The sequence below is a fragment of the Carassius auratus genome, linkage group LG44F, assembly GCF_003368295.1.
Source record: "Carassius auratus strain Wakin linkage group LG44F, ASM336829v1, whole genome shotgun sequence".
In the NCBI taxonomy this organism is placed as follows: domain Eukaryota; kingdom Metazoa; phylum Chordata; class Actinopteri; order Cypriniformes; family Cyprinidae; genus Carassius; species Carassius auratus.
In genome coordinates, this window is record NC_039298.1 from 5,088,596 (window position 1) to 5,114,221 (window position 25,626).

The following is a 25,626-nucleotide window of genomic DNA, read 5'->3' on the forward strand; positions in this document are numbered from 1 at the left end:
TTACCTAGAAAGAGAATTGAGCAGAGATGGAAAGTATTGGAATAGTATGTGATGCCAGTGGGAACGAGGAGTTTAACTGTGCTTTTGACTGTCAATGTGCAGATGACATAGAGGAAGATTCTGGATATCTGGATGTGACTGTATCTGAACTCAAACATCCACCACCTCAACTTTCTCCAATGCCAGAGGGGCTCAGTAGCCAACAGGTGCGTGTTTCTATGTACTTATGCTTGAATCTCTGTTGCAACACATCAGATGGCGTTAGATCCATTTTCAGCTTTTTGCAGTCCAGGGGAAACAAACCAAGTGTGGGCAGGCAGAGAACAATCAGAGAATCAAGAAACAGTCCAAGGTCAATAGCACTAGAAACAAAACACAGGTAATAACACTCAGAAAAGACAGCACGGGTCAAATCAAGACTTCACAAAAAGTCATTGTAATGGTGTGGTTTATATGTGAGCGTGTAAATGAGGTGCAGGTGGTTGAATGATCACGTGAGATTGAAATCAAGTGTGGAGTGTGATCAGTCCCAGGTTTGAGGGATGATGGGAAATGGAGTCCAAATCAGAGTTCGCTAATATTCAGGGGACAGTTCTCTCTGGTGGTGAGGAAGAGGCGGTACTGGAACCCCCTCTGTAACAATTAGCCTGCATTACTGTCAGTATTATACTTGCCCTGCTCATTTATGACATATTTCCATATACCACCTTAAAAATATTTGTGATCAGTAAGAATTTTTTTTTTGTTTTGTGAAAGATATTAAAACCTTTATTACCCATGTATTCGTTAAATTGATCAAAAGTGACGTTGTTATGAAAAAATCTATTTCAAATAAATGCTGTACCTTATTTTTTAAACTTTCTATTCATCAAATTTCTATGCAAAACTATTAAGCAGCAAAGATGTTTTCAACATAATAATATAATAAGATAATAATAAGAAGAAATTTATCTCGAGCATCAAATCAGTGCACATTAATTGTAATGCGCAATCAGAATGATTTCTGAAGGATCATGTGATACTGATGACTGAAGTAATGGCTTTGTCATCACATTAATAAATTACTTTTAAAAATATATTAAAATAGAAAACAGCTATGCTAAATTGTAGTTATATTTCACTGTATATTTAGCTGCTGGTTTGCTGTCAGTTAACCTAACTGATTTTAAATTCCTATTTTGAATGTCACAGGTTGTCAGGCGTCATATTCTTGGCTCTATCATCCAGAGTGAAAGAAGCTACTTAGACTCACTCAAGAGGATCCTGCTGGTCAGTGACACAATCATGACTTTACATATGACTGTAATACTAAAAAATTATTCTGAATTATCACTTTTCAAATAATGCAAGAAACAGAAATATTCCTCAATCTTCTTAATGAAGTGTAAAGGAGGGCAAAACTAGGAATAAAGCACAAGGGGGAAGATATACCCTGTTAAAAAATATACCCTGTTGCCTAAAGTGTTTTGCTGGTCTTAAACAGATTAAGCTGGTCAACCAGCCTGAGCAACTGACATGTGCCAAAAACCCCTTTAAACCCATTAAAACTGATCCTAATCTTCTTGGGCAGGGTGGTTTGCTCTTTTTTCAGCAGGATAAAGACAAAAGCAAAATATATTCATACACCCTTATCTTATTGTGCTGTTTAAGCTGGAAGATTCATTTATTCTATTGTATTTTTTTAAACTGATAAGAATAGATGTGAATATGTTAATTAAATCAACAGAGAGATAAAACCCAAACTGAACAATCTGAGCACACTCACTCATACCTACCACCTGAATTATATTTTAGGAATATAAGAAGCCTTTGATGGAGGCGGAGCCGCGGATCCTGAGCTTGAAGAAGATCCAGCCTGTTTTTTATAGGCTGAAGGAGATCCTGCAGTGTCACTCCATGTTTCAGATTGCTCTGGCCTCCCGTGTTGCAGAATGGGATAATTCAGAGAAAATCGGAGACCTTTTTGTTGCTTCAGTACGTCTCCCGTTGTTCTACTAAAACTTTCAATTTGTGGTGTGTTTCACAGCTTTTGGTTTTTATGTTAATTGATTTTTCTTTTCTTTTTTTGTTGCTTTGGTTACAAAAGTTTTCACACTTGTTTTTTATTTAAAACACTGCACTGTTGCATAGCACTGATCCAGCTGATTTGTATGGCAAGATATATAACCTTTATATTAAGATGAAGATTTTTGCATGAATAAGGGTGGTCAGATCTGCTTATAAGAGTCAGTTGTACTTTGTGATTTTCTTTATTTATACCATAGCATGACTCACATTCTTTTGTTTCTGTGATGAAGGATCTTTGCAGATGGAAAAACAGAAAATCCTTTAGTCAGCAGTTCTATTTAAAGTGTGCTAATTTCCTCTGCATCATGCAGACTGTGCTTTGCAGCTGAGAACATAATGTTTAAGACCGTTTTATCAGTAAATGTGAAACAATCTTACATCTAGTCACTCCATATTGTCCAAAAGATAAATACAAATGCAAGCAAAGTACACTTTAAAAAAAGGTACAAAACTCTAACCTTAGTAGTACCGCTTCAAAATAGCAATATCTTTAAGTACTAGTATGTACAATTTAGAGATGAATAAGGTATAAAGATGTACCTTTTAACTGACAGCTTTGTACCTTGTTTTCCTATGTACAGATTACAAAGTGTAAGGATTACAAAGCATTAAGTCTTGAAGTACATGGATCTTCTGTTTTGTCTGAACTATGGATTGTTATGTCTGCCTCTGAGCTCATCATTGTTTTCATCTCCTCTAGTTTTCCAAATCGATGGTGCTAGATGTGTACAGCGACTATGTAAACAACTTCACCAATGCTATGGGTCTTATCAAGAAAGCTTGTATGTCCAAGCCAGCATTCCTGGAGTTTCTCAAGGTGAACTTCTCAACCTGCTCCTAATTGTTCACTTAGATTCACACTTACCAGTGTAAAAATCTAGTTCCATTTAAGTGCCTGTCATTTCCGACCTGGTTTTATGTTCTTCTGGGTTGCAGAAGAAGCAGGCTGCCAGTAAAGACAGAATCACTCTTTATGGTCTCATGGTCAAACCAATTCAGCGCTTTCCTCAGTTCATACTCTTACTTCAGGTTAGTACTCTGAAAGCTCCAAATACACACAAACACACACATGCACAAAGCTAAAGATGAATGACAAATAAGTAGTTTAATTTTAAAATGGTGGAATTTTCTCAGACTGTTACACTTGGGGAAGTGAAAGACAGAGTGCTCGTGAGGCACATTAATTTTACTCACAATGTGTGCTTCCTATCAAAACCATGATGTGATACTGTACAGATAATGCTGAAACATACGAAACTTAACCCTGAGGAATTCCCTTGTGTATGCTAATTACTTAAATAAGACTTTATTATTTTACTACAGAAGAAAAAGTCATGTTCTGCCAGGATTGTTTTTTTAATGTTAAATGAGTAAAGTTAAATTCTAAACTTGTTATATGTGTTTTTCCCACGGCTTTAAACATGCCACTTAACATAATTTGCTTGTGTGGGACCGTATTTGTAATAAGTGTATTGTAGGTCACTTTATATGGAAGCATTGGCTAAATGACAAATTAGGTAGTAATTACTGAATAAATGCAGACAAATCTGTCTGTGTTCCACAGGACATGCTGAAAACCACCCCTGTGGGTCATCAGGATAGGCTGCCGCTGCAGCTGGCCCTCACTGAGCTCGAGACTCTCGCCGAAAAGCTGAACGAGCAGAAACGGCTGGCCGAGCAGCTCGCCGAAATCCAACAGCTCACTCGTAGCGTCAGTGACCGTAACCTCAGTAAGGTCAGAGACCACCACACTACAAACACACACGGGACACGTCAAAGCATTGCCAACCCAACAACACAATGATTTGACTTTAAAAGATAATTTGGTTGGGAGTGAGGAAGGACATGAACTGTCAGTGTGATCAAACTGCTATTTTCCACATTTCCTCTTTCTAGAAATAGCTTTGACAAAGATGTTTCCTTGCCAGGGTGTTAGGTTGTCAGTTATTTTAGTAGAACACCCTTCCTACCCCCTTCCTAAAATACTGTATAAAGGCAACTATAGTTTCAAAATACAGTATGAAAGCCCCTTTTCTATACTGTGTGAAAATAGCAATTATGAAATAATAAAGACAACATATTATATATATTCTCATGTAATGTCAAGCCAGAAGTAGTTATAAAAAGATTATCTGTTTATTTTTATATAAATTTTTGTGCATATTATATTATATATTATATTCATATTATACATTTATATTCAGTTTGAGTTTTTTTTTTAATCATTTTAATTAAGCTAGACTGATTTAATATATTAAAATTAGTTATGGACCATGGACCACTAAAGGTGGGGTATATTTGCAGCAATAGCCAAAACATTGTATGGGTCAAAATTATTGATTTTTCTTTTATACCAAAAATCATTACGATATTAAGTAAAGATCTTGTTCCATGAAGATATTTTGTAAATGTCTTACCGTAAATATATCAAAATGTAATTTTTGATTACCGTAGCAATATGCTTTGCCGAGAACTTCATTTGGACAACTTTAATTGGCGATTTTCTCAGTATTTAGATTTTTAGATTTTTTTTTAAATCTTTTAGTTTTTAGACTGGTTTTGTGGTCCTTGGTCACATATATGAAAGGGGTGGTTGATTATTATTTCACAATTTTAACTTTAGTTAGTGTGTAATGTTGCTGTTAGAGCATAAACAACATCTGTAACGTTACGAAACTCAAAGTTCAATGCAGAGGGAGATGTTTTCTTTTAAAGAAATTATTTCAATTCATCTTGTGACCCCTGGTTAAGAACCAATGCAATAGAGCATTTCCACTTCCCTCAGCAGCTGCAATGCACACATACAATAGAGTCTAAACTGAAAAGCAGAGACATACAGGTAATGCAAGTATTGTCTCATGGTGTGGGTGTATTCATTTACTTTGTAAAACTATTTTTTATAACAGCAACTGAACTCGGATCAGAAGCAGTTGATTCTGTCTGAGACACTAATTGAGACCGTCTATGGCGAGAAGGGTCAAGTCCTCAAGTCTAAGGAGCGCAAAGTCTTCCTCCTGAAAGACATGCTCGTCTGTGCAAACATCAATGTGAAGTAAGCTTTCCTCTTCACACATCACAACTCTGTCCCGTCTTTCATGAGAAAGGTTTGACCTTAATTAATTATATTGAAGTAACCCAAAAATGAAAATTTTGCCATCATTTACTCACCCTCATTCAAACCTTATTGAGTTTGTTTAGCAAAATGTTTGTGCTGCTTCTTTTATATAATTCAAGTACCTGGTGACCTAGAGCTGTCAAGCTTGGAAAATGATGACAAAAGGCACAATAAACCTAGTTCATGTGACTCATATCCTATATTCCTAGTCATCTAAAGCCATCTGATTGCTTTGTGTTGAGGAAAAGACAAATTGAAGTTGTTTTTCACTGAAAATGTCCTCCTCTCACACATCTGAAAATTTTCATTCAAGTTCAAATCCAGCGTATCAAAACATGTCACATCAGGTTTGACATTATTTCATGTCATTGATTCTCTGCTGTTTCGTAACAGATTTAAAATATGTACTTATGCATGCTTACTTGTGTGCATGTTTAAATGAGACACAAATGAGAGAGAATTTTCTGTGAATAATCTTACATTTAATGCTGTCATATGGCTTCAGATGACTCGTTATATAGTGCATGAGTCATATGATTTAGTTTAATGATACTTTAATGTCATCTTTGGAGGTCACCATTTATTTTCATTGTATGGAAAAGAGCAGAGGAGAAACATCCTGCCTAAACTTTCCTTTTGTGTTTAACAGAAGAATGAAAGACATAAGGGTTTGGAATGATATGAGTGTGTGTAAATGATGACAGACCATTAGTATTAGGTAATAAATGAATATAGTTAACTAAATTAGAATTCAGTTACTTGCTCATAATTTATAATTTAAGGCCAACTCCATTTTAATTCCCTCTCAACTGACACATAGATACATTGAAACGGGGATTGATAACATCTTTGAGGATCCAAGGTAACAGTCTCCCATCTGCCAGGTTTTTCATTAATGACCACTGGGTCATGCTGTTTTCAAAGACTTCGGATCAGAATGATTTTACACTGTCTTCAAAGTTCTTCTGCATTCTTCAATCTCAATCGAACGTTTCTCAATGCAGATCATGCATAACTAGGGAATACATGAATAATAATTTCCTGAAATCACCGCAGGGAGTCTGAGGCTCTCTGGGAATCTTTCTGATCACAAAGCTCTAATTGCCTGTCTGATTCCTGGATCTCCGTCAATATCATTCAGACGTTCTCTAATCATGTATTATTTGTAATTGTGATTCTGACTTTGTTGTGCAATCTTAAAGTAATTAATTTGTGTTTAATCAGGGGCCCTCCAGATATCAGCAGCCTAGTCCCAATCGGTCCCAAATACGCAGTTAAGTGGAGTGCCCCCCTGCTGCAAGTGCAAGTGGTGGAGGTGGGCCAGGAGACCCCCCAGCATAAAGACAGCATCTACCAGCAGAGTGGAAGCAGGCGCTTGAGCTCCATCAACTCTCAAGGTTGGCATTTTTAAAGAGGACTCCTTTCATGTGGTTAGAGGAGCATGGGCAAAATAATGAAATAATGAACTTGGTTTTTTGATGTAGTTGGTGAAGCTGGATCATATAGAATAGAAAAGTTATTTTAAATTGTAAATTCTACATTTTATTGTATTTTTAAATAAATTCAGCATTAGTTGGAATTTGAACCCAAACTATCTATCCATATATATATATACAACAAACACACACATACCATTTTATATTTTATATAATTTTATTTCCATTTTAAAAATCTAAATTCATTATTGCATTATTTTTAACCTGTTAACTGTCACTCACATTTTTTAACATAGACTTGAAATTGTATGATCCAAACCTTCATTTTTATAATTCATGACTGAAAACATTTTGTAACATGATTTTGATGTAACAGTTTCATGGTAATGCAATGTTTGATTTTAAAATGTGTTTCAAAGGATAAATTTTGAGATTTTAAGTTTTCTTTTTTTTTCTTTCTTTTTTTTAAATTTCTGATGATTTCTAATGTGTGATAGACAAAAAGGCAACAAAGAAGACTTTTTTTGACAAAGGTCAGTACTTCTGATATGATGTAGGTTTTTGAGGTGCACTCTTGCCATAAATTGATCTATTAGTTTTCCTAGATAATAATAATAAAAAAAGATTGGTAAAATATCTATTTAGGAGTTTTAGACCTTTCTAACAATATATAGTTGGTCATTATTAGATAAACGTAGTAAATGTAGGCGTCCCGGTGACAATTAACAGGTTAAGAAATATTGTTTATATTATTAATAGTATTACATTTTCTAATATAATCAACCTGTAAGAATTTAAAATTAATGCTCTTTGGATCAAGTTGCAAACATGATTGGATGTGGTGGCTCAGACTAATGAGTTTTTCTGTTTAATTAAAAGAACTGACTCATAAGAGTCATTTATGAATTGTAAAGGAATGGAAATTAATTAACTGGAGTACACTTGTTCCATTGTTTGTGCTGTAGTAGAGCAGTAAACACTGTCAAATAGTATTAATGTTCAGTCTCCTTATAAATTATTGTATGGATTTTTACTGTTCTCTAACACTGGTAAACACAAGAAATTCCAATTTCCCCACCGTTATGTCAGCTTTACCTTTGACAAATCACTGTCGCCGAGCTAATATCAGTGTGCAGTCCTCCTGCTGCATTCATCTTAGTTTTCCTCAGGGTTCAATGTTGAACCCAGCTCATACTCTCCAGCAGGGGAAATATACCCTGATAGTCAGAGAACACAACAGAGGGTCTAATTCCAGGATAAGATGAACCAAAAGTCCTTGGGAGACTTTTTTCTTTTTTTCTTACATCAGAAATTTCAACCTCTTCTCTACATCTTTCCTGCTGTGTTTGAGCTTTCAGCCTGATGCAAATACTGCACAGAATTACAATGTTAGTTGAGCGCAGTCGTTCCATTGCAAGAGTTTGCTGGGGGCATTTAATTTCAGTCCCAAAAGATTTAATGTTAATATAATTACTGATTATCATGGAAATGTTATTTGCTCAGGAAAGCTGTTTCTGGGTCCACCACGGCTGTTTCAGGAGCTGCAGGAGTTACAACATGATCTTTCTGTGGTGGAGGAAGTCACATTGTTGGTGGGCACCTTGCAGGGATCATACCAGGTAAAATCCTTAATCATCCGCAGCGTTACACACCTGGCCAATTTCTGACTGCCAGTGAATAACTCAATTGCTTTTAGGGATGTGAAAAACTATGTATTTTCATAGTCGAATAGTCTGAACAACTAAGGATAATTCATCAAAAAATGAAAAATTCGGTTTTCATTTACCCATCTCATGCATATCATTTGTGAAAAAAAAAAGATGTGAGAAAAGAGCAACAAAACACTTTTCTCAAAAATGTCAATTTAAAAGTAAACAGAATTTCATTTTTGGGTGAACTATCCCCTTAAGGAAGCCCTTAGGCTGCTTGAGAGATGTTTCCACCAGACACTATTCAGATGTTGCTGAAGGAGTGTTCAAATAGAGGCATAGTTACAAATAAAAAAAAGCAGCATCAGAGCAGCCTTAAACAGTTTCAGATTTGTAATTTCAGAATTTCATTCATTTTGTATTTAAAACATTCATTTTGACAGCATTTCTGCAGATGTTTATTTTGACTAGCTTTGCTAGCATAGTATAGGATCATTCACAGCCATGCTTTCATTAACAAAAAAAATAAAAATTCAACATTCAGCATTATTCAGTTTACATCCACTCTGACTAAGATCCTAGTGTTGCTGACAGCTATTTTAATTATATACGCTAAATATCTGCAACCTTTTTTTTACAAATCTTAAAAATGGATTATGCATACTAACAGAAACATTGCTGGCAGCAGGCGATTTGAAGTCCGACAGTAATTGTCTTGAAGTGTGTTGTTGCAGACAGTGGATTTGTATCAAAAGCTCTGCTATGATGGCTGTTGGAGTGGAGCATTCAAGGGGATGAATTTTGAGATGCAACTTTTCTGAGAAGTGCAGCACGTTGTCAGCATGCTAACACTCTCCACATGAGGTTTCCTCTGTAAATCCATTCCTTTTAAAGCGCACCTGCTAAAAATATTGAAACCACAACAAAAAATAAGGAGAAAAGTTGGTCAACCTCACTGATCGACTAGTCGACCCATTTTTAGTCCCTGTAGTGTGCAACAGTGAGCTGCATTGATTTTCTCCATGAGGAATTCGATTCTTTACAACAATAGGTGAACAATCTGGTACTGTTGTCTTTTTTTGTCCGATTTTCAGATACTTTTTTACTTCAAATCAAATTTTGTGATAATGTGTTTCACCTCATAGCTGATGGGTTTGGTTCATGGCTTATAATGCCTTAACAAGGCCTTTTTAAAATCCCTGTGGGAAAAATGAGTGGACAAAATACTTCCGGAACCAGTGTAGCTGAAAAACTGGGCAGGCACTAATGCACTCTATTGTGTCACTTTCTCACTCTTTAACCTTTCCTTGCGCTAATTATGTTGCAAATGTCAAAAAGCAGGGTGCTAAGTGTGGTAACCGGTTCTTAGTCAGTCTGACAGCGGTCTCCTGTAAATGTGTCTGTGTTCGTGTACAGAATCTCAACACTACAGTGGGGCAGGACTGGTGCATGGCTCTTCAGAGGCTCATCCGTATCAAAGAGGATGAGATCCAGTGTGCCAACAAGTGTCGTCTACGGCTGATGGTTCCTGGGAAGCCTGACAAGTGAGTGCAGACTACCCACTAATGCCAGTGGGCACAGGTTACACAAAATAGAGCTGTGCATTGAATTCCCCTCAAATGTGGGTGGATATGACAGTTACACTTTCATCACACTTGTATCAGAAGGATTTTATTTTTGGGGGATTTGTCTTGGACAGGCTCAGCCCCCGGAGCCACAAGACTTTTTCTGATCATTTGGAGGATTAAACACAGGCTGAACAGCTTTTAAGATTCAAGCTTTTCTTAAATCTAATGGATCATTATGGTTTAAGGCAGGGATCTTCAACCTTTCTCAAGCCAAAGACCCCGTTGGTGGATAATGAGATTGAGCACACCCTGTTACATACAGCCTTTAAAATGTTTTATTATTAATACTATTGACAAAGTTTTTTGAGCACCAAATAAGCATATCAGAATGATTTGTGAAGGATCATAGGACACTGAGGGCTGGAGAAAGGCTGATGAAAGTTCAGCTTGGCCATCACCGGAATAAATTACATTTTAAAATATATTACAATATAAAAGTTATGGTAAATTTCAATATTATGTCAATTTTATAGTTTTTACTGTATTTTTATTTAAATTAATGCAGCATGTTCATTATTTTAACATGTATTTTATACACAGTAGAGTGGGAAGCACAATAAAACCTTTGTTGAAAACAACCCATTATTGTTCAGTGCATATTTTCCTTTTTTCAAAAGAATTATTTTGAGATCAAACAGTAATTGCCAGACCCCCTGCTGTACCACTGTGGACCCCCTGTTGAAGACCCCTGAATTCTATTTTTTTTATGTTGCAATGCACTTTTTTCTTTTTAGCAGGCACAAATTATTTTGACTCTTGGCATAAATAAAGCTGTACATACTCATTTTAGTCATGCGTGGAACTAAAAGAGGCTTTGTTTCACTTGGATTTTGATTGTGTTGATTTCATCTTGGATTTTTCACAGTTTGTGCATATGTGTGTGTGTGTATGTGTGTGTTTGTGTGGGCATTCACCACTTGACAGGTCTGGCCGTCCAGTCAGTTTCACAGTGGTCTTCAGTACGCCCAGTCCAATTAGCAAAATCTCCTGGGTCAATCGCCTGCATCTGGCCAAAATCGCCCTGAGTAAGTGTGGCATCTCTGGCTTGAGTAACATATTGTTGACATGAATCTTTCACTTATTATTTTCATGGATTCATTTTCTTATGTGTAAAAAGCTTTGAGTTTAAGTGACAGTATTGCGCCTCAGGCTAAGCTTATTACCGTTTGTGTAGGAGATGAAAACTCTCCCGGCTGGGTGTGTGTAGAGGATGATGAAAAGACTAAGCCTCCGTTCTGGTGCCCGTTACTGGCCTGCCAGTTGCCTGTTTTTACCCCAAAAATGCAAGATCTGAAGGTAAGTGATAGACAACAAACCAGTTTGTATTTGTGTAAACGTAAGAAAGAACGCTATTCAGATATACACAGAAGTCGTTTTATGTTTTTTTTTTTTTTAAGACTTCTGCTGGTCCAATTTTTATTATATTTATTAGTAGTAGTTCTGTTCTCCCATTGGATTTCATTGCTTTACTGTCATGATTTGTCATTGAATTACAGTTTTATTTAGTATCTCATATTCATTCTCAATGAGTGGCTCGTTGGTTTCTATAGTGTATTCAACGTTGTTTTTGCAAGTTCTTTTAATTTGTCACTCAGATACTGTTATCTAGCTGGTTAACAGATGTGGTTTTGTAAAAATTGCAATTATGCCTGCAATATGCTGTAAGCTCCAAACCATGTTGTTCAGATGTAGCCGTTTTCCAGGAAAAAAAAAAGTGTTTATAAATGTATGGATTTACACTACATTATCCTTTTCTGTATTTTCTTTTTGTATTGAAGAAAAATGGTTGTAAACAAAACCAATAGCTCAAATCTAATATAGTCCAATATGTTTTACCAACACACATAAGTATAGTTTATGACCACGTTGTCTAATTGTCCACAAAAGTTCTGGTTCATTAGCTCTGTCTTCCTAACAACTATTAAATGATTTTTTTGTGTGGTTCAAATGTCTTTCCAAATCCCTAATGTCCCATAGCAAGAGTATTTCATAGGAAGCAATATGACAAATGCTTCACAACTCATTTGCTGCCGGTGTGTTCGCATTATTATTCTCAAAATGTGATGCATTCACCCTTTAATGATTGCTTTCCATACCGCTATCAACTCTGGATGAGTGACTGATGCTTCTTCTGGATGCTTTGGGTGTCATTCTTACAGCTACAAACCTCACATGCTCATCTGATCCTGCATCTGATGTTTTTGCTATCTCTTGATGGTGGATGTTCTTTTTACCTGGGATGTGTAGTACTTTGAAGTCATACGGTTGCAGCCTTAGGACCCATTGTTCAGAGCTGGCAGAAGGTTTAGATTAAGGTCTAAATATAGTCCCTAGTATTTTTGTCTGTGAGCAAATCAAACGTTCTCCAAAAAGCTAAGGCTTCACTTTCTGTATGCCTGTATTTGCATTCAGTCAGGCTGCGATTCACCAAGCATGTATACATCTTTCCTCTTTGGTACTGAACAAACACCCGTCTTAACCTACATCTGCTTTCATCTGCATTCTGTCATCATCCTTTTTGAAGTATACTCCAGTGCCAGCCTTGCCCAAAATGAGTTTGAATATGTTGCTTTACTGCAGCTCACAAGTGCTCAAAAGTCTTCATAGCTCATGTGCTCTTTGCAGTTGATTTTGATTCTTTGATTTGTTGACAAAACTTCCATGCATTTCAGTATACTTGCGTACCTTAAAATAAACTTGGATTTGAAGTTTAGTAATCAAACATTCCCAATGAAGTTGCAAACTTAAAATGTAATTTAATCCTGGTAAAGCTGAATTTCAGTGTCATATGATCCTTCAGAAATCATTCTAATATGCTTACTTAATGCTTAAGAAACATTACTCATTATTATCATCAGTGTTTTCTTTTAAGATCTCCAAATTCTAAATACAAAAATGTGTAATGTTGTAGACATGGCATCTACCATCAGAGGCTAACTAGACCATGCTAACAAACCCTGATCTCTTGCTTGCACAGGTTTCTCCTCGTGCATGGAAGGCAAAGCTGTGAGCAAGCCAATTAAAATTTTCCAAGAAAATCCAAATTGGAACTAAGTTAATTACGCGTCTTCTTCAAAAGGGAAGCTTCTAAATATATGAATTGATGCATGTGTTTATATTTGTGTACATACACAAATGCATGTTTGAGACAGAGTAGATCTAAAGAGGTTCCTAAATAAAAGAAACTTTTTGTGCAAAATAAAGGATGAGGGAAAAATACCTTCATTACTGCAGATGAAAGTGAGGCAGATCTGTGCCTGCTAGAGAAGATGCAGGAATAGAAAAGCGGATTCTTATGTGATGCGAAGTCGAGTCTGTGTTCAGCAGAAACACCCATGAGACAAATGTGTCTGTGTCTAAAATCGGTCTTCCCACATTACCCATCTCCACCCCATATTATCAGAATGCAAAAAAATAATGAGTTTGAGAAGCAGAAAGAAAAACTGAGGACACTAAAAATGATCAGTACATTAAGATGTCTTTCTAAAATGCTAAAAAGCATTTTTTGAAGTGCAAAATCAGCACATTTAAAAGAAAATGACAAGCCTGACACATAACCTTGTATAAATAATTCCAGTGGGCTAATTAATGGACATATTAAATATTCTACCTGTTTTTTCCATGGAGGGGAAAATGTGAATAAAAGCCGTGGCCCCAGTAGATTGCTTAAGATGAAAGGGGGGTCCATTCCCACCGTGCATATCCGGGAAGAGCCAGTTTGCAGCAAGTTTTACACATCAGAGTGCTGAGCATCAGGCTCACAGCAGGAGAGGGACATTGGCAGCATGCAATTCCCATGCAAGATCGTCCTCAAACACAGTAAGGACCATTACATCTAAACAGTGCTATAGGCTTATGTAATGGGTTCTCATTACATTACAGATAAATGCCATCTAGTTGTCCCCCTTATTTTGTTTAATGTGAATGATATTTTGGTCAACACTTTGCATACATGTATTTATTTATAGACAATTGTTATAATCATGTTATAAATGAAGGTAAAAATACATGTAGTACAATACTTTATTATATATAAATAATAAGTTTTATATTACAATAATAATTTGTTAATTCATAACTTTTTTTTAACCCTGCATGTAATAATAAAATGAAATTTTTACAGCTTAGTCTGGACTAAAAGTGGAAAAATTGCTGTTGTCTGTGGCTGTACTTTACTGCTATCACTGAGGATAAATTTCTGTCTCATCTAATGGACAGTTTAAAACGCAATCACAGGAAATGTCTCGAGTGTGTGTGCGCAAAAGCATTTACAGCAAAACACTGCAATTATAGTCTTTTAAGCTGCTAAAATTTCTGTCGTTATTTACTCACCTTAATGTCATTCCAAACCTGTACGAACATCAAAAAAGGAGACCTATTTTCATAAATGTCCTAGTCATTATTTCCTTATGATTAGAAGAAATGGGAACTGGAGCTTTCCAAGTTCAGAAAGCGTCATGTACTAGTACATCAAGTACTAGTGCTGTAAATAACTTGGGGTGAAGTATTACTTTAATAGAAAACCAGAAAGAAGTTAGATTTATCTGTATTTTGTCATGTCACACTTAATTGGTTATGAAATTGACTGGATTGACTTGTATACTTCTCGTGAGCTGTAATTACAAAGTGCTATAGTTAATATGAGGTCACAACAGTATGTGCTGAATGATGTGTTAAACTGCTGTAGTAAACAGTGCACTCTTAATTAAGATTAAGACACAGTGTCAGCAGGGGTGGGTTTGTCACCAGACATGTGGGCCCTAATGATTAAACTTGGAATAATAGCTTGTCTGGCTTGTGCATAATTTATATCTGAATGGCTATGGGTGTTTAATAACCTTATGTTTGTGTAATTTGAACCAAAACACCCTGTAGTTTATTAACTTCGTTTACATCTCTTTCCAAGCAAATGTTGGCTGTGGTCGCTAGCTCTTTTAGATGTGCATTAACTCAACATGTATCAGAGCTGCCAAAACATGGACAGCAAAGTGTGTCAAATTAAGACAGTCAGTGTGTGTCCCATGCCTTTCCCACCCAGGAATAAAATGGAAATATAGCTGCAAGCAGCAATTACGGGGCCAAACACTCCAGTGGGAAAATTAGGAGTTAAGCATGGCATGGAGCATCAGACCAAATGCAACAATGAGTAAATTCAACCTCTAGTAACATGAGTAAATGGCTTATCACTTTCGATCAACAGGTGATGCAGTAATCAAATCATCTTGGTGTGTTCTGTTTGAGGTGACAATGGCAGACACAAAAGTTTGTGGTCATTATGTCAAAGCTTCACAAAGATATAGCCTCAGACTCATTTTGGCACCATGTCTAAAATTTGTAACTGTGCTGTACGAAAATGGTTTTGTCAATCGACACAAAATGCATAACTTTTTGTCAGCACAGTCTGAAGATGATCCGACTCGATTTTGGTGAAAAACAGACCAACAGATGAGGATGAGTTAGAAAAAGCATGCATGCTTTTTGTAGAATTCGCTCATGTCCTATTCAAATACAGTATGAAAAATCAACTTGAATTCCATCACTTTTTGCCAGCTTCAAAGGTTCTTGGCATAAAAATTTTTAAAGTTTAGACAAGTGGTGGCGCTAGAGACTCCAAATTTGCTATGGTAACTGTTCTCACAGTCCTCCATCGGTGTGCTAAATTTTGCTTTTCTGTCAAAAGATGTGCATCATATTTATCATTTAAATCCTTCAATCCAAAATAAAATAAAAAATAAAAGTTAGAAAAAGTAGTTTTTTTATATATAAATCATATGGCGGACAGGGAGTACTGATTTCCTTAGAGAAAATTGGTATGTTTGTTGTCGGCACAACCAAGGGAATATTTTGAGACCAGTTTCATTACAGTAGCCTAATTCAATCAAAAGTTATTAGCATTTTTGGAAATTTCATAATTAAAGGTAAATTAATGGTTTATTACTCTTGACCAGTAGGTAGCGCTGTTACCAAATTGATGTGCCGTGGTCAGTGTGAGGTTACAATGGCACATACAAAGTTTGGAGTAAATATGTAAAACTTTTGCAAAGATACAGCCTTCAGATGCAGTTTGGCATCTTTCCAGCAAATTTGTTCATGCGCAAAACAAAAACTGTTTCGTGTATCGACACAAAATCCATAACTTTTTTCCAGCTTGGTCTGAAGATGATCCGAGCCAAATATGTTGAAAATCGGACCAACGTTCTATGAGTTAAAAAAAGTTTGTTGTCAACATGAATCAAAACGGTGAACAGGAAGTTCAGCCAATATTGGTAAAATTGGTATTGTGTTCTCGTCATGATCCAAGGAATCTATCAGCATCAGTCCGATTACAATAAGTTATTGTAAACAAAAGTTATTAGCGTTTTTCTTAATTTAATCATTACATTTTTACCACAAGGTGAAGCTGCCCCCAAACCTTTTGAGTACCATGAGGATATGGAGCCGAAAATTTTGTAATTAGTTTCATAACGATATGCTAATGCATTCATAAAATACAGCATTTAAGAACATGATTCATGATTCATTGGCCGATGCCCAAAATGGCTGACATTGTGAAACTGGGTATCATTCCATTCGGCATGATGCATCGAATCTAAAGAGGCCTATTTTTGATTTTTGGCCAAAGCATTCAGAAGTTATAGCAAACAAATGCATTCCATATCTCCTGACCACTAGGGGGCACAGTGCCGAAACACTGTAGGTTGTCTCAGGTTATGCTTATTATAACACACACCAAGTTTGATCTCAAAAACCAAACCGTTGTGGAGATATAGCCTCACATCCTTTTTTGCATGTTTTTTGTAGAGTTGGCTCATGTGCTATTCAAAAACAGTATGACAAATCAACTTGAATTCCATCACTTTTTGCCAGTTTGGTCTGAAGATGATCTGGTTCAATTTTTGTGACAATCACTTAAACGGCCTAGAACAGGGGTAGGCAAGTTCGGTCCTGGAGATCCGCAGTCCTGCAGAGTTCAGTTTCAAGAGAGCTTAGAGAGAGCTAGAGAGTTTGAGTTAGAGACTAGAGAGTTTGCTAGAGAGTTTGAGTTATAGACTCCAAATTTGCTATGGTAACTGTTTTCACAGTCCTCTATCAGTGTGCTAAATTTTGCTTTTCTATGTCTTTCTGAAACAGGAAAATCATATTTATCATTTAAATCCTTCAATCCAAAATAAAATAAAAAATAAAAGTGTAATTCTGTTCTCTAGTTTAGATAATCCTTAGGCTCTGAGTTGGTGTTTGAACAAGCAAAGAAATTCACAGTTTTTTCTTCTTTGATCCCACTGTAGCAGTACTCTAATGATCATGTTTCAGATCAAAATGTGCATTCAACACAGAAGGATGTATTAAAAAATTCTTGACATGAGAATGTTCCTTTAAGGAATTTCAGTTCACTTGGCCAGCCATCTTGGCGATACCCCAGACAGCTATGTCTGTAATAGTCATGCAAGTACAGCTACTTCAAAAAAGTTTTTCATGTTTATGTTTAAATGACCCTTAGGCACTGGGCAAATTGACATCTCTCTGAACACAAGTTTAAGGTCTTTGAGTGACACTATGCCATTTCAATTATTCTTAATGCTTGCCTTCTTGAAATATAGAGTCAAGATGCTTAATTTGAGGGTGAATGAAATAATGTCCTGCCTTTTTGTTGATTGACTTGTTAGCGTGCAGAATAAAACAGCAGTTGCACCAGAACGGTTCACTGTATTTATCTGCATCCCACATTGCGGAAGGAGAATTATAGTGTAAGACACACAAAGAGACGGTAAAATTACATATGTCAGAAAATAGAAATTACACTTAAAAAGTGTGTGTGTGTGTGTGTGTGTATGTACATACGAACATACATTTTGTGAAATGTTATTATAATTTAAAATAATTTATTCTTTTAGTTTTTTTTCTGTAATGGCAACACTGAATGTTCAGCAGCTATAACATTCTAATTTGCTGATTTCATGCTCAAGAAACATTTCTTCTTATTATAATTTTTGAATTAAAAAAAGTTTGTAATGTTTAACAGTTTTGCTGAAACCATTTTATACAACCATTTATACGTTTGGGATAAATGAGTAAAAAAAAAATTACATTGCTCAAAAGTGACATTTTTATGTTATGAAAGATTTCCTTTAAAATACTTTTTTTTTCTTACTTTCTATTCAAGAATCCTGAAAAAACAAGTGTATCACTGTCTTTGTAAAAATATTATTAGGCAGTTTTCAATATTATTAATAATTAGAAATGTTTCTTGGGCAACAAATTAGCATACTTAAATGAAGGATGATGTAAAGACTGGAGTAATGGCTGCAGAAAATCAGCTTTGCCAAAATATAAAAGACTTCCTTCAAAAACATAAAACAAATCTTAATGTAGCATGTGTATATAGCAATTTGAAATAATTATTTTTGGTATTTTATTTTAATACATTTTTTGTGTGTGTGTTATAATGTCCAACTAACAATTTACAGAGCTGCATTTTTTAATGCTGATTTCTAAAAGTGATCTCTTTATCTTGTTTCTTGCAGTTGCAGGCTGCCCTGTATAACCCGGTCCACTGTTCTCTTCTTGGTTTTTCTGCTGCTAGCACATCCTTGCCTCAGGGCTACCTCTGGGTAGGTACACTTTGCACAATGAGAACATCTTTTCTTCTTTATAAATCATCACTGCACTGGGGCAGGAAATTGTAATACAGTATCTCTGTACATGTCCCTCACCTTACCTGTGATTTACCTTAGGGGAAACAAATCATCCACAAACATTTGAATAGTCCACCTCTAACCAGGGCAGTCATCAGCACAGTACAACTGAGAACATACTGAGCCCCTCACTTGTAATTACTGACAATATGCCAATTTCCCAGCCCTCCAGTATCATATTTTATGAAGTAGTCATTTAGCAGATGTTCTATTATCCACATAAAGTATACTTGCTCAAAGGCACAATGGAAATAGCTCACGGATCATTCCTTGCAGGGTTTGAACCTCTAGCCTTTTAAATACTACACCACATTAAATATAATTTGCCGCAGCACAGTATTCAGTATATATTTAAGCAATATTTCATAAGCCAGAATGATGTTGTTCTGAATAATAATTACACTTTAAAGTGCAAGTTATATAAATTATATATAATTAGATATTATGCATTACTTGTTTTTACAGCACAATGTTGTAATTGTGTCCCAATGGATAATCAAAAGTTCTACACACACATTTGCTCTTTACACACATTTGAATACTTGGGCCAAATTCAAGAAATACATCATGTAAGTACTAAGTAGACAAGTGGTTAAGCACAAAAGGGCTGCAAGTGTAGGTTTTATTTAGGAGAGGCCCACTTTCACTTGTTTTATTCCTGAATGAATCGTTTGGATGAATTATTCAGTGACTCTTGCCACTTGCTGGCTTAACAGTGTAACATTCAGAAAGAGGGACTTAAAAATATAGACAAACAAAGTCCCAATTTGTTTGGAGGATTTGGACTAACTTGTATAATTTCCAACATAAACATTTCCAGTTCTTAATTCTGACTGAATCACAAACTCCTACTTTAAAATGTACTTTACTTTTCTGGGATATTTTTCTTCCGGCTCAAAGAGTTTTTCTACCTGAAGTAAGTGATGTTAGTAGGAGCTCCTCAAAAAAAAAAAAAAAAAAAAAAAAACACTGTTAGAATTCAGAATAGTTTGATCGACGTTTAAAAGAAGAGGGAAGCAGGATTCCGAGAAGTTTCTCGAAAGGCAGCTCTAGAAACAAACATCAAGTATTCCACATCAAAAGCCATTCTATAAATCATTTATCTCATGGCTGTGCTTCCATTTTTTTTAAATCTTTTTTGCTTGCAGCCTCTCAGAGGGCCATGTCAGTGAGTTCAGGCACTGGATGCCGTCCTCCTCATGTTTGTTTTCTTTTTGTTGTCTCTTCGACTGCACAGGTGGCTAGTGGGGGCGACGACTCTCACGGCCAGGTGGAGATTTTCTCCCTTAACAGACCCACGCCACGCTCCGTTAAGAGTTTCTCTCTAGGTTCCCCAGTGCTTTGTCTGGAGTATATCACAGAGCCCAGCACTGAGGAAGAACTGGAAACACAAACCTCGGAAGTTCTTTCCAAGATCGGCCACACCATCTGTGTAGGATTATTGGATGGCAAGTAAGTCTGAATACATATCTGTATTGATCTGGAATAATTTGAGTCATCACATTGATCATTTTATGTTGTCAGCCAGTACTCATTTGCTTCTTTCCCAGAGAAAAGCTCTTGATACTTTGTGTCTGTGTTTGTGTTTCTCAAGCATCCTGGTTTATGGAAGCGTGGACACTGCTGCTCTGTGTCTGCTCACATTTTGTAACCCAGAGGGCTGCCCAGTTCTGTGCCTAAAACACTCTGCCAACTTTCTCTTCGCTGGACTAAGTAATGGAAAAGTCGCAGTTTATAACCGAAAGAGTGGAGGTAGAATAATTTCCATGCAATTTTCTGTGTAAATATAATAAAAAATGAAAATTCAGTCATCATATTACTCTTCTGTTGTTCCAAAACATGATTTTCCTTTTTCTGTGGAACAAAACAAGATAAATGGTCACCAAAACTGTTTGGTTACCAACATTCATCCACAGATTCTACAGAATAAAGTCAAACAGGTTTAAATAATGACAGAATCAAAATTTTGGGGTAAACAATACCTTTTATAAATTCTACAATATTACATTTTATAAATTCAATTCTTTTTTCCATTCACTTTGGATTTACATTTGCTGGAAACAATATGTGAATTGAATTTCTGCATAAATTGGTCATAAAATTCCATAAAATCAAAAAAAAAAAAGCGCAATGTGTTTAAACAACACAAAAGCAATAATGAATTTGCGTGTCTTTATTGGGCAAGCCATGTAAACAGTCATAGGGCAGAGTGGGGAAAAAAAGTGTTTCCTCTTTACAAAATCATTTCAATTCAGCAGTATTCTCCAGGTTGAGGGTCAAGACTGGGCCACATCAGATGGGGTATGTTATTGTTGATTTAGTCCTAAGATTGGGATCACTGTCCTGTCGAACCATTCAACTTCTGAGTTCCAGCTGGCAAACAGATGACCTTACATCCTTCTGCAAACTGACCTGATAAACTTAGGAAGTGATTTTTCTGTCAATGAATGTAAGCTGCCCAGACCTTGAGGCTGCAAACCCCCATGATGTCCCTCCATTCCAGTTTATTCTTTAGAGCTACTAACTACTTTAAAACACCTTTTGGCTTCATCTCTCCGCAGGATATTTTAAAAATATATTTTTAAAACATCCAGGTGCTCTTTTGCAAAGACTTTTTCATATACACCTTCAGGCCCATCTAAATGTTGGGATTTCAGCTTAGCCAACACACGCTTGTTGGCCCCATTGGCAGTTAGGTTTAGCTGTGGACTTTCATGCTTATGTTATTTTTTTTCCCTGAAGATTGCTTATTTGCGTACAAGTCACATAATATTAGTTTGTACAAAATTAACACTTTGTAAAATTATTATGTTATGTAGATCAGGATGGGTTAGCTGACTCCAGATGAAATATGTTAAGTTCATCCAAAAATGAAAGTTCAATCTGGACCACTTCTGTCAAGTATATTTTATGACAATGAAGAATGGGAATTTAAATAGACCGCATGTGATAGGTGTCAAGACTAGATTGGTACACGTCAGGAACAGCTGACTGTCAGCGTGACTAACGTGGCCTGACTGAACTAACGCGATGCTCAATTTCTGTCATTATTTACTCACTTCATGTCTTTCCAAATCTGTATAACTTTATTCTTCAGTGGAAAATGAAAGAAGATACTTAGAAAAATGTATTTTCCACCATGTTTTGAACTCCAGGTAAAAGGTTCACATATTTTTTTCCTGCAACTGTATACAGCACCAATGCCTCATGTTTGATATTGCTATTGATATCTCTTCTGTTTGAATTCATCCTTTCTGAATCTACTGCTACAATATAAAAGATGTGTAAATATTAGCCATTTCCAGTAGCACCTCTAAATCCAGCATTTTGCGGTTACAGAGGGGTTGTGGGATCCAGATTCCTGCAGACATGTGGTTATTGGATGCACGCCCGTCCTCAAACTCCTCCAAATAGACGAGTGTGTGTGGGCCAGCTGTGCCAACCAGGTCTCTGTGATTGAAGGCTTCTCTCTCAGGACTCAGGTATCCTTCTCCTCTGAGAAATGCCTTAGAATGTGAATTATAATGTGTCCAATGGGATTCCACCACCTTCACAATGAAGATGCAGCACACAAATGCTTTTCATAAGACCGTAAGTCAAAAGAGTGAACTTTCATGTCACTTATCAAAGATTGAGATCGGTTCTGTAACAAAGGTTGGTTTAGGAAAGCTTGAAATGATTCTTTTATTTAAGAGTTTTACATTTCATTTCTCTGTTAGGACGGCTTCCCGTGGTAGATGCATTATGAGAGAGCATCTTAAGCCACACATAAAAGGTATCCTCCCTGTAGAAGCCCAACAGCATGTTGGGATGCTAGCCTTTGATCACTTGTGACAGATGAGCCAACCTCTCTATTTTGCCGCAAGGAGCGCACCCTCCTTCTGCCTTCCTGATGCTTAATATCAGGATTAAATTCAGCTCTGGAAGTTGGAAGTTTAGTTCAGCCCGACGATAAGATGTGGCCAGGCAAATGGACATATCATCCCGTTTTTATTTGCAGGTCAATAGTTGTTTGCACCTATAGAAAATGCAGAATGAAGAATTGATTTGTTGTAAAACTAAAGAAAGGTCCATTAATATGTAAGAGGTCAACAGTAATATTTTGAAATGCTATTAAAATGTAAAATAATTATTTTTTATATATTTTAAAATCAAAATGATTAATAAAAAAATATCAAACCATTATTTGGTTTTACAACTATTGTTACTAATAATGTGTATGAATATATACTGTATTTACACTTGACAGCTCACCATAACTTTTAAAAATAGCATATTTCATATATATATATATATATATATATATATATATATATATATATATATATATATATATATATATATATATATATATATATAATATTATAATTGCCTTTCACTGTATTATTGTTGTTTTCTTTTGACTTAAATGATCCATTTCCCAAACATTCTTAGTGGGGTTAAGTGGATTATATACTAATTTAACATTTTATGGTTTTCCTTGATAGTTGGCATTCTGGAATGTGATGTAATATGCCTAGCCTTATAGGTCCAAACAGAATTTCATTAGGAAGTATATAATCTGACATCAAATTATACCCACTCTAGAGCACTACATTCTACAGTCTTGGCCTAAACTTTGATGTTCAGCTTTGATTTTTTTTTGGTCTCTTTCCCCCTAAATCTATGATTCCTCTTGCTTTTTCTTGTTTTTATGCATTTTCATCATTATTTTTTATCTTTTATGATTCCCAGAGTTTTGAAGTTCATCCAGACCCCATGGTTAGCGTGACCCACATGGTGCGTGCTGGAGGAGGGGTGTGGATGGCGTTTTCAGAGGGATCATCCCTACGTCTGTTTCACACAGAAACATTGGAACACCTCCAAGAGATCAACATTTCAACACCCTCTGCATATTTAAGCCCTGGCAAGTCCAACATTTGATTATGGTGCAGGATATGAATTCTCAAGATAACAATTTGGGACACAGGTCCTGATAGGGGCAAAATTTTTTGAAACTAAGCAGCAATTGGAAGAAAATGTATAAATAAAATAAAAAATATTTTATTTTAATTATCAATAAATCATGTTTTCTTTATAGGTCAAAAATCTGTGTGTGTATCCAGCCTGCTTATCTGCCAAGGACTGCTATGGGTGGGCACAACTCAGGGCATTATTGTCACCCTGCCAGTGCCCAGACTGGAGGGCATTCCCAAAATAACAGGCGAGCCACAATTTAAACAAACAAAGCATTTCATCTAAGCCTTCTTTTTGTTACCTAACACAAACTATCCCTCTTTCCCATCAGGCAAAGGGATGACGTCACTTAACGCTCACAACGGCCCTGTTGAATTCTTGGTTGCCACCTCCAGCATTTTATCCCAAGATTTTCTAAAGCGGGATTCTCCCATGGAGGGTGTGGATTCAAGTGGTGAAGATAAGAAGGTGACAAATTCTTCTCAGGAGTCCCTCCAGCAGGACGATGGCTCTCCTCAGGCAGAAGCCAAAGCTAAAGGAGTGCTACTGCAGTACCAACTCCGTTCTACCTCTCAGCTCCCAGGAAAGCTTCTGACAGCCCGGCCCGAAGAATCAACCGACTCGACCCAGGACTCTCTGGTGCACACCCTAGAGGACGGTTCTATCTATGAGCTAAGTGATGATCCCGAGGTTTGGGTCAGAGGGCCTGGGCCATCGTTAAAGGAAGCGGCACGTAGGGAGAAAGTGACTTCAGCTGCTGTTATATCCGGTGGAAAAGGGTTCCGTCGACTCGTAAAATCCTCTAACTCCCCTGACTCCAGTGAAAACACGCTCATGGTCTGGCAGCTGCCCATTACAGTTTGAGACAGTTATGAATTCTCCTTGCTCTGGCTTTCTTCGGATGTTTTTGCAGTGATGGAGGATTGTTGGATCATTGAAGGACAAACAGACTGTATGGCTTTTGAGGATTATTTAATCCTCTTCTCCTCCAGAAGGTTTTTAAGGAATACTCCAGATTCAGTAAAAGTTAAGCTGTGACAGCATTTGTGGCAAAATGTGTGACAGATTTGCCTGAAAAAATGTCATTCATTATATCTTGGTTATTGTGAGGCCCTTACAATGAATGAAAGGGGCCAATCTGTTAACATTCAAAAACGTACTGTTTCAACATCACTTAAAACAATGTGTTAATATGATTTTAGTTAAAAAATACAAATAAAACTGCCAATACAATGCAGCACCGTAAACCTTATAATGAATATAAATGTTGAAAATATAATGAATTAATTATTTAGAGCTCAAATAATACACGTTTTAACAAACAATTAAATCACAATTAAATGATAAGCTTCTCAATTCTTCTTTTAAATCTTAAATTGGCCCCATTCACTTGCATTTGTAAATGTAACCACCATTTTTGCTTCTTGATTTTTTTTTTTTTTTTAAGAAAATGAGGGACAAATTAAAATAATTATTTTACTTTTTTGATGGTAATACCCATAATGACAACATTGCTTTTAAGGAGGCCAGAATATTCCTTTAAGTTGATAAACAACCATGCCATTTAATGTTCGTCTGTCATAATAATAGCACATGCTTGGTATATAATGCACCACAACTGAATATAAAATAATCTCACCTTTTGAAAATATTACTAAATGACTGATACCACCAAATGATCTGCATGCGAGGAATCAGGGTAAGTGTTGTCTGTTTTTTTTAAGTAATCCTTAATATGTATCTGAGTATTGGCTGTGACCCAGTTCTTTCTTGTTTAAATGATAAAAGATATTTTTTTATGCAGCACCAAAGCGGTGTGCACAGAAATGTAAGGTAGCTGAATATTCAGAGTCAGTATATTTAAATGTTTTAATGTTATTTTAGTGTGAAATGTGATAAGGAGAAGTGAAGTCTTCACTGTAGGTACGTGTGTCTGATGGTTCTTGTTGTTCGCAGTGTCACTTTGTTAAAAAAAAATGAAATCATATTTACAGTGATTGATGTATTTGCAATTTTCATTTCATTTAAAAGCATTTAATTTGATTTTAAACTGACTCAACATTAAATGGTTTTGAAATTGTG

The 25,626-nt window shown here is 36.1% G+C and overlaps 1 protein-coding gene across 7 annotated transcripts in view; it reads left to right on the forward strand.

Annotated features, from left to right (window-relative positions):
- The window catches only part of LOC113068379 (rho guanine nucleotide exchange factor 10-like protein), a 42,590-nt gene extending 16,964 nt beyond the window's left edge, over positions 1 to 25,626 (forward strand). For all 7 annotated transcript variants that reach the window (XM_026241117.1, XM_026241116.1, XM_026241121.1 and 4 more), the window contains 19 exons: positions 103 to 206; positions 1,192 to 1,269; positions 1,795 to 1,974; positions 2,768 to 2,884; positions 3,004 to 3,096; positions 3,632 to 3,802; positions 4,974 to 5,119; positions 6,407 to 6,579; positions 8,122 to 8,237; positions 9,684 to 9,811; positions 10,820 to 10,920; positions 11,070 to 11,191; positions 18,418 to 18,504; positions 19,826 to 20,040; positions 20,183 to 20,340; positions 21,928 to 22,070; positions 23,323 to 23,494; positions 23,669 to 23,791; positions 23,876 to 25,626. In XM_026241117.1, coding sequence (XP_026096902.1) covers positions 103 to 206; positions 1,192 to 1,269; positions 1,795 to 1,974; positions 2,768 to 2,884; positions 3,004 to 3,096; positions 3,632 to 3,802; positions 4,974 to 5,119; positions 6,407 to 6,579; positions 8,122 to 8,237; positions 9,684 to 9,811; positions 10,820 to 10,920; positions 11,070 to 11,191; positions 18,418 to 18,504; positions 19,826 to 20,040; positions 20,183 to 20,340; positions 21,928 to 22,070; positions 23,323 to 23,494; positions 23,669 to 23,791; positions 23,876 to 24,408 — 2,960 coding nt within the window. In that variant the 3' untranslated portion in view covers positions 24,409 to 25,626. The remainder of the gene's footprint in view (positions 1 to 102; positions 207 to 1,191; positions 1,270 to 1,794; positions 1,975 to 2,767; positions 2,885 to 3,003; positions 3,097 to 3,631; positions 3,803 to 4,973; positions 5,120 to 6,406; positions 6,580 to 8,121; positions 8,238 to 9,683; positions 9,812 to 10,819; positions 10,921 to 11,069; positions 11,192 to 18,417; positions 18,505 to 19,825; positions 20,041 to 20,182; positions 20,341 to 21,927; positions 22,071 to 23,322; positions 23,495 to 23,668; positions 23,792 to 23,875) is intronic.